The 9327-nt window shown below is 36.8% G+C and overlaps 1 protein-coding gene across 7 annotated transcripts; it reads right to left on the minus strand.

Moving 5' to 3' along the window:
- Positions 1 to 20: 20 nt before the first annotated feature.
- LOC150029929 (pyrophosphate--fructose 6-phosphate 1-phosphotransferase subunit beta-like) lies at positions 21 to 9321 on the minus strand. Of its 7 annotated transcripts, none has more exons than XR_016527256.1 (9): positions 7426 to 9321; positions 5682 to 6245; positions 5489 to 5595; positions 5162 to 5267; positions 4934 to 4997; positions 4498 to 4586; positions 4279 to 4411; positions 1340 to 4146; positions 21 to 213 (listed from the first exon to the last, which is right to left on the minus strand). XR_016527256.1 is itself a non-coding variant. In XM_090310246.1 (9 exons), the coding sequence occupies exons 3-9, from the start codon at positions 5913 to 5915 to the stop codon at positions 4292 to 4294; spliced, it is 555 nt and encodes a 184-aa protein (XP_090166372.1). In that variant the 5' UTR covers positions 5916 to 5985; positions 6084 to 6245; positions 7426 to 9321; the 3' UTR covers positions 4148 to 4291. The 7 variants fall into 7 exon arrangements, 6 of the variants coding, with proteins under 6 accessions (XP_090166372.1, XP_090166374.1, XP_090166370.1 ...); XM_090310246.1 differs by lacking the exons at positions 21 to 213; positions 1340 to 4146 and having other exon boundaries at positions 4148 to 4411; positions 5682 to 5699; positions 5865 to 5985; positions 6084 to 6245; XM_090310248.1 differs by lacking the exons at positions 21 to 213; positions 1340 to 4146 and having other exon boundaries at positions 4148 to 4411; positions 5865 to 5985; positions 6084 to 6245.
- Between the last annotated feature and the right edge of the window lie 6 nt (positions 9322 to 9327).

The raw sequence follows: 9327 nt of genomic DNA on the forward strand, positions 1-9327 counted from the left end.
AAAAGCAAACATTTATTCTTGATTTATAAATGTGGACACAATGAGACCCTACCAAATAGTACAGAAATCACATTATGCCCTCCCAGTGCGTGGCCACCAAACTAGACAACTCCGATCTTTAATTTCTTATTCACCTGCACCGAATGGAATCACTTGGCACCAACATTGCTGACGGTTGGCCGAAAATATCAGGAAACAACTTCGTGATCTCATCTGCACGCACATATAACACACAGCTCATACACTCTATAACCTTAAGAAGTAGCAACTGGCCTTAAACGCATTCAGTAAAACTCAAGTTCCAAACAAAAGCGAGATTTACAAACATAAAAAAAACACAGAAAAAGAACTTTGAGAACATCCTACCATGACTTTTTGCAAGTTAATTTTGTGTAAAGCTTGACAATGAAAAGGGAGGATCGAGAATAAGAGGAGATAAAGAGGGGGAGAAAGAAGACAGAGGTGGGAGATATTAAAATTAAATTTTCCCTTCCAAGTCATCTTGCCACATAAGTCATCTAGTAAAATTTATATTTAAATTCCGTGGGCTAGGAAAAGTCCATGCAAAAAGGAGAACTTGTAGAGAGACTTTTTAAATCTATTTCTTAAAATTCAAAGACTAAAATGGCTAATTTGAAACATGAATAACCAAAAGAACTCATTATTTTATTCTCTAATAAGCGTCCATCACTACTTCACAAGAATAGGATTGTCTTCCTAATTCTCATAATCCTTATTCCCACTAAAAACCAAATAACTTATCAAACGATTTTTGGTTTTTATACATAATATAATAAATATAATGTATAATATATATAAATAAATCGATAAATATGTATATATACATACACGGTTTGGTTCAATTCGGTTTTGAAATAAAAAAACCAAATTAAGCCGAAAAAATTAGTTTCCTTATGATTTTAAATTGAACTGAACTTTTAGTAAGAACCTTAAAAAAAATGCATCTAGTATGTTAGTTAGTTCATCCCTACACTGAGCTTTCAATTGTGTCTAATAAGTCCCTTAAACTTTAAAAAATGAATCTATTACGTCTTTGATCTATTCAACATATTTTTATTTTTAAATACATGATCTAAAAATAAAAATTGAAATTTTAGAATCCTAAATTCATATCTAATAAATCAATATGATTTAAGAAAAGTTAAAAATATCATAAACCTATTGGACACAATTTTGACAAAAATCTAAAAGTTCAAGGACTAAAATTGTAATTTAACAAGATTATAAATATTAGAGAAAAAAAACACAAACAGAGAGACTACCCTAGCCATTTTCCCAATATATTTTAAGCAGGAAGGTTGAAAAAATTTCCACTTACCAATATGAATATACCAGCTTCCAGGTGACATGCCCCTCCTTATCTTGAGCTAAACTTCTTTGGGATCATACATACCAAGAGTAACAAGCCTACTCTGTCCAAACAATATCCTTCCCAATCCAAAGAGAAAAGAGATAACCACAATGGGTTCAATACTTCAGTATGCAAATGTATGAATAAAGAAGAGCAACAGAATCATGAAGGTACCTGGTTGATACACATATATTCATTCAGCTCTAATTAAATGTATTTCTCATTGTAGATATGAAACTTGCATTCCTATTTGCCTGTTTAAGCTAATGACTAGAAGAACCTGACTAGGTATGAAACCCTATGCTAAAAAGGAAGAACTCTAAGTGTTGAATAAATGTTCTTCAAAAAGTTTGGAATTCAACTAATGGAAATTCAACTATGTGCAAGGTGTTACTAAACCAGGCGTTTGGTATAAAACGCATAAAATGAAACTAAGTCCTGACAATCATGTGTGAAATTGTGAAGTTGAACGCATTGCATGAAAGTCGCCGATGCGTTGAGAACGCGTGAGCAAGAGCAGAGAAAGCGAGAGGTTGAACGCAAGGCACTGGGTAGACAATCGTGTAGCAAATGAGCAGTGCTACACGATGAGGTAGACGATCGTCTAGTAAGTGATTGGTGCTACATGATGAGGTAGGCGATTGTGTAGGCGGGCGCTGGATGATTGTGTAGCAATGAAGGGAGCTAAACAATGAGGTAGGCGATCGTATAGTAATACGCAGAGCTAAACGATGCGCTAGACGATCGTGAAGATGCGGACTGCGTCAAACAATAAGAAGTCACGTGCTAGACTATCGGGCTATACGATAGGTAAAATACTACACATCAGTGTAAGCGCTAGACAATAAGCGTAGAAGTTGGACGATAGCGTTAGACGATAGGCGAAATACTAAGCGATGGACGCTGGGCGCTGGGCGATGACGCTAAGCGATTAGTGGATACGTTGGACGATAAGGCGTCAGCACTAAACGATGGAGGTAAACGATGTGCACAGTAGCTAAGCGATAGGCTATGCGCGAGATCGTTGACTAAACGATTGAGCTACGCGACGGGTTGTTGGAGCTAAGCGATAGATGTAGGAACTAAACGATGGAGCGGTGGTGAGGACTGTGTTACGCAAGATTGATGAGCTCATCAAGACAAATGGCGTTATTGATGGAAATCTGAAACAGAGATAGTAAGAGCTGGACGAATAAATGTTCATGCAAAGTGAGTTCAAATCACATATAGTAAGAGTTTGAATCACTTTTTCGGGCATCTGAAAAAGTGACATATAGTAAGTTGGTATATGAGAAAGAACTGACCCACATAGGGTGGCACGACCACCTCTTGAGAGGTTGTATCTCTTCCATTTGTCCAGTTTGCTTTGGACTTTGTCGATCACTGGTTGCCAAAAAGCCAATTGCTTAGGATATCCCCCCTAAAGGAAGGCCAAGGTACATAAATGGGAGGTAGATAGCCTTGCAATTTAGGAGGGCTGCTTCTGATTGTAACTTGAAATGGTCTATATTGATGCCACATAAAGCTGATTTTTCCCAATTAACCTTCAACCCCGAGCACCACTCAAATAATTCAAGTATTTTCTTTCGGTTGCTGAGTTTTTCTTTGTCATCTTGGCAGAAAATTAGAGTATCATCCGCAAATTGTAACAAAGAAACATGAATTCTATCTTTGCCAACAATAAAACCTTCAAACTTGCCTTTTTCTCGAAACTGGGAAAGTAATGCATCCAGGACTTCACTGACTAGTAGAAATACGAAAGGAGAAAGAGGGTCACCTTGCCTTATTCCTCTTGAAGCTTGAATTCTGCCACGAGGTCTTCCATTTATGAAGATTGAGAATTTTGTGTTAGAACCTAAAAATTAGATTTGCTCTGTTTTTTGGTGTTCTGATGGGGCAGGAGACTCTGTTTTTCTGGAAATTCAGGCTTAACCATTCTTCCCCTTACTATGTCTGCATAGGAGATTGGGACTGAGCGAGGGTTTTTTGTCACCTGTTCAACTTCAAAGAGGGACAAAGCATCATTTAACAAGGTAAGGAAGGAATATCAACCTGAATTAAGAGTTCCTGATGGAACGTGAATGAAGAATCGTCCTCCAACTGCAGGCCACACTACACATCATAAAAACCAGTTTGAATAGATTCGGATGTTAGAAATCTTGGTTACACCAGAAGCATCTTGCTCGCTTTTGACAAAGAAGCTAGATGTTGGAAGTTTCGAAAGGGTCGAGATGTTCTCCACAAACCAAAGTAGCTGCGATTTTGACAAGGAAATTTGCTTTTTGGCTTCCACATCTTCTACGATTACTGAACCAGCTTGGATGAGGGCACAGAAGTGGCTGTCCTTAATTTTACAACTGATAACTTGGACGGCTAAGTTAGGCTTGGAGGGGAAGGTCGATGGATGGGCCATGAGAGATAGATGAGCCGAGGATCGCAAATGAAGGTTGAGGTTGGTGGGAAGAGGAAAAGCTTGGTCGGAGATGGGGAGAGGACGGGGAGTTATGTCGGAATAGGGTGCCGGAGGGAGGGAAAGCGAGAGAGGAGAGAGGAAAGAGGAGAGAGGAGAGAGGAGAGAGCATTTTCCAACCAAAGTAGTGCTAGAATTCTCCGATGGTCTAATCGATGTTGTCAGATTGTTTGGATTGTTACAACTTCAATATGTTGGGTGTACTAACCTATCCTCATCTATAATATTTCTTTTTCCATAACCTATCCTCATCTATAATATCATGGGCAAGAATTTCATTGAGTTTCGAAATAAGCTGTTGCACCTGTAGAAAGCGGGTTATAAATGATATCAGTTCAAGAATGACATATTGATCCCGAGAATCTTGGGTTTAGTGGATAGTGAGCATACAACAAAAAGAAATAAACACAATTAGTTACAATAACAAGACAAATACCTCCGGAATGAAGTCAATCAGACCCTCGGGAATAACTACAACACCATAATGAATAACCAAGTTCAGAACGTTTACTAATTACATCGACAATGTAGTCTGTAACGTTTTTCAAGGTAAGCTTCTTAGCCGCAACCTGCAAAACACATTATAAAGCATGTGGAGATAAATGTCCTCCTTGACAAATGTTTCTATCTTAAGTAGTTTAAATAAAGCAGCTACCTTTTCTCCAATAATAGTAATATTTGGATGAGTTTGCAAAGCACACTCCAATGTAATGTAAGAAACAGCACGACCCATAAGCCGTCCAACTGTGGATATATGTACACTGTTAATGCCATATGATAATAAACTTGAAATTTGAGTGAGAAACAAAAAGGTATCAACATCACAACAAAGAAAAAGTACAATCTCACATTAGGTAGATTAAATAGAGAAGGTTAATAAAATTGAGCAGAGAGAAGTGCTCTGTTTTTTACAGATGAAGCAACAAGATGGGCTTTATTATTGATATTATTTATTTATTCATAAATATATATTTTAAAAAAGTAGACATATCTGAACTTGAAATACTTGTAATGTCAATAATTCAGTTATTATGAACATTCAGCAGATCAGAACTATTTTTAGTTTTAATTTCATTAAGCAAAATACTTACAGTGGTAATATTTTCCTGTAGATCGACCATCAACCATCACATTACCAATCATTTCTGAATATATCTGCATAAACATCAGCAGGGCCTATTAAGAGTCTCATCTCATGAATGCGACATTCCATTTTTTCCTTGAATTCTTGAAGAAACTACTTCAACTTTGCAACAGTCACCAAAGTTGAGTCCAAACGAAATATGAATTCTAAAGTAGTTATGAAGAGAAATGAGTACCTTGCAAGCAGAATCAAATCCAAAACTTGTGGGGACCTCTTTGCATTTGAGATCACCATCAATAGGTTTTGGGCAACCAATCGCTCGAGTATTCAAATTCTTACTCCTAATTTGAAAACAACAGAAAGAAGGGGAATATAAATAACAGGGTCTTGCACACACACAAAAAAAAAAAAAAATGGTACACTAGAGTAATTAATTACTCGACCTTATATTTCTACAATAAAAATAACATACAATAGCTTATCCATATATGACAATGAGAGTGAGAAAGAGAGAGCAAAAAGGAGGGAGGCAATAGACAAATTTCATAGTTCTGAAAAATACCTAAAGTTTTCAGCGAAGAGACAAGCATTTGTGTTAGAATCATCTCCACCAATTACAACAAGGCCATCCAGATCAAGCTTTTGAGTAGTTTCTCCAGCTTGCTTAAACTGAAAATAGAACCGAACTGTCAATTAATGCCTTGACTACAACTAAGACGTCTCAAAATGAAAATTCTGGGAAGAAAGAGTTTCACCTTATCTGGAGTTTCAATCTTATCCCTCCCATTGCATATCATATCAAAACAACCCCAATAAAAGAAAAATGCATTTACATCAAGAATTGCATTCAAATGGCAATCACATCGCATCAAGACTGCACATATTCACACTAACAATTCTAACAAGTGAAAGCAAGAAATCCCTTCAAGAAAATTAACCTGATTGCAATATGGATGGATAAATTGTGCAGTCAGTTCACATATTTGCATTTCATGATCCCTGTAGGACCACCCTTGATACCATACAACGTGCTTCCTTTTGCATGAACCTGTAGGTAATCTTCACAGAGATCGTAGAAGCTGCTAGATAGCCACAACTTGAACAGAAAAGCAAACATTTATTCTTGATTTATAAATGTGGACACAATGAGACCCTACCAAATAGACCAAAATTCACATTATGCCCTCCCAGTGCTTGGCCACCAAACTAGACAACTCCGATCTTCAATTTCTTATTCACCTGCACCGAACTGGAATCACTTGGCACCAACATTGCTGACAGTTGGCCGAAAAGATCAGGAAACAGCTTCGTGATCTCATCTGCACGCACATACAACACACAAATCAAACACTCTAAAACCTTAAGAAGTAGCAACTGGCCTCAAACGCATTCAGTAAAACTCAAGTTCCAAACAAAAGCGAGATTTACAATCATAAAAAAAAACACAGAAAAAGAACAAACAAAACTCAATGCATGTCACTACTCTTCCTTTAAGAAATCAATCAACTCAGTTACCAAACAGAATACAAAAAAAAAAAAACCAAGTTATGAAGGCTAGGGCATGTAGAGTTGGTTGCTTTTGTTAGAAGTTGTAGGGTATCAGTTGGCAGAAAGAGAGCTTTGAGAACATCCTACCAAGTCATCTTGCCACATAAGTCATCTAGTAAAATTTCTATTTAAATTCCGTGGGCTAGGAAAAGTCCATGCAAAAAGGAGAACTTGTAGAGAGACCTTTTAAATCTATTTCTTAAAATTCAAAGACTAAAATGGCTAATTTGAAACATGAATAACCAAAAGAACTCATTATTTTATTCTCTAATAAGCGTCCATCACTACACTTCACAAGAATAGGATTGTCTTCCTAATTCTCATAATCCTTATTCCCACTAAAAACCAAATAACTTATCAAACGATTTTTGGTTTTTATACATAATATAATAAATATAATGTATAATATATATATATATATAAATAAATCGATAAATATGTATATATGAACATACACGGTTTGTTCAATTTGGTTTTGAAATAAAAAACCAAATTAAGCCGAAAAAATTAGTTTCCTTCTGATTTTAACTTAACTGAACTTTTAGTGAAAACCTTAAAAAAAATGCATCTATTATGTTAGTTTTAGTGTTCATCCCTACACTGAGCTTTCAATTGTGTCTAATAAGTCCCTTAAACTTTAAAAAATGAATCTATTACGTCTTTGATCTATTCAACATATTTTTATTTTTAAATACATGCATCTAAACATAAAAATTGAAATTTTAGAATCCTAAATTCATATCTAATAAATCAATATGATTTAAGAAAAGTTAAAAATATCATAAACCTATTGGACACAAAATTTTGACAAAAATCTGAAAATTCAAGGACTAAAATTGTAATTTAACAAGATTATAAATATTAGAGAAAAAAAAAGCACAAACAGAGAGACTACCCTAGCCATTTTCCCAATATATTTTAAGCAGGAAGGTTGAAAAAATTTCCACTTACCAATATGAATATACCAGCTTCCAGGTGACATAAAAATCCCAAGATTTGAACTGACTGACAGTGCAAAAGCATGCCCCTCCTTGTCTTGAGCTAAACTTCTTTGGGATCATACATACCAAGAGTAACAAGCCTACTCTGTCCAAACAATATCCTTCCATATCCAAAGAGAAAAGAGATAACCACAATGGGTTCAATACTTCAGTATGGAAATGTATGAATAAAGAAGAGCAACAGAATCATGAAGGTACCTGGTTGATACACATATATTCATTCAGCTCTAATTAAATGTATTTCTCATTGTAGATATGAAACCTGCATTCCTATTTGCCTGTTTAAGCTAATGACTAGAAGAACCTGACTAGGTATGAAACCCTATGCTAAAAAGGAAGAACTCTAAGTGTTGAATAAATGTTCTTCAAAAAGTTTGGAATTCAACTAATGGAAATTCAACTATGTGCAAGGTGTTACTAAACCAGGCGTTTGGTATAAAACGCATAAAATGAAACTAAGTCCTGACAATCATGTGTGAAATTGTGAAGTTGAACGCATTGCATGAAAGTCGCCGATGCGTTGAGAACGCGTGAGCAAGAGCAGAGAAAGCGAGAGGTTGAACGCAAGGCACTGGGCAGACAATCGTGTAGCAAATGAGCAGTGCTACACGATGAGGTAGACGATCGTCTAGTAAGTGAGTGGCACTACATGATGAGGTAGGCGATTGTGTAGGCGGGTGTTGGATGATTGTGTAGCAATAAAGGGAGCTAAACAATGAGGTAGGCGATCGTATAGCAATGCGCAGAGCTAACCGATGCGCTAGACGATCGTGAAGATGCGCACTGCGTCAAACAATAAGAAGTCACGTGCTAGACTATCGTGCTATACGATAGGTAAAATACTACACATCAGTGTAAGTGCTAGACAATAAGCGTAGAAGTTGGACGATAGCGCTAGACGATAGGCGAAATACTAAGCGCTGGGCGATGACGCTAAGCGATTAGTGGATACGTTGGACGATAAGGCGTCAGCACTAAACGATGTAGCTAAACGATGTGCGCAGTAGCTAAACGATAGGCTATGCACGAGATCGTTGACTAAACGATTGATCTACGCGACGGGTTGTTGGAGCTAAGCGATAGATGTAGGAACTAAACGATGGAGCGGTGCTGAGGACTGTGTTATGCAAGATTGATGAGCTCATCAAGACAAATGGCGTTATTGATGGAAATCTGAAACAGAGATAGTAAGAGCTGGACGAATAAATGTTCATGCAAAGTGAGTTCGAATCACATATAGTAAGAGTTTGAATCACTTTTTCGAGCATCTGAAAAAGTGACATATAGTAAGTTGGTATATGAGAAAGAACTGACCTACATAGGGTGGCACGACCACCTCTTGAGAGGTTGTATCTCTTCCATTTGTCCAGTTTGCTTTGGACTTTGTCGATCACTAGTTGTCAAAAAGCCAATTGCTTAGGATATCCCCCCCTAAAGGAAGGCCAAGGTACATAAATGGGAGGTAGATAGCCTTGCAATTTAGGAGGGCTGCTTCTGATTGTAACTTGAAATGGTCTATATTGCCACATAAAGCTGATTTTTCCCAATTAACCTTCAACCCCTAACACCACTCAAATAATTCAAGTATTTTCTTTAGGTTGCTGAGTTTTTCTTTGTCATCTTGGCAGAAAATTAGAGTATCATCCGCAAATTGTAACAAAGAAACATGAATTCTATCTTTGCTAACAATAAAACCTTCAAACTTGCCTTTTTCTCGAAACTGGGAAATTAATGCATCCAGGACTTCACTGACTAGTAGAAATACGAAAGGAGAAAGAGGGTCACCTTGCCTTATTCCTCTTGAAGCTTGAATTCTACCACGAGGTCTTCCATTTATGAAGATTGAGAATTT

The sequence above is a fragment of the Benincasa hispida genome, unplaced genomic scaffold (genome assembly GCF_027475165.1).
Source record: "Benincasa hispida cultivar pf3 unplaced genomic scaffold, pf3_genome.v1.1 HicScf799, whole genome shotgun sequence".
In the NCBI taxonomy this organism is placed as follows: domain Eukaryota; kingdom Viridiplantae; phylum Streptophyta; class Magnoliopsida; order Cucurbitales; family Cucurbitaceae; genus Benincasa; species Benincasa hispida.

Coding starts and splice junctions, on each gene's coding strand:
- LOC150029929 (XM_090310244.1), bottom strand. CDS start 5,795: ATGCGATGTGATTGCCATTTGAATGCAATTCTTGATGTAAATGCATTT. Junction 5,596..5,681: donor AGATTGAAACTCCAGATAAG/GTGAAACTCTTT, acceptor TTCTATTTTCAG/TTTAAGCAAGCTGGAGAAAC. Junction 5,268..5,488: donor CTCTTCGCTGAAAACTTTAG/GTATTTTTCAGA, acceptor TTTTCAAATTAG/GAGTAAGAATTTGAATACTC.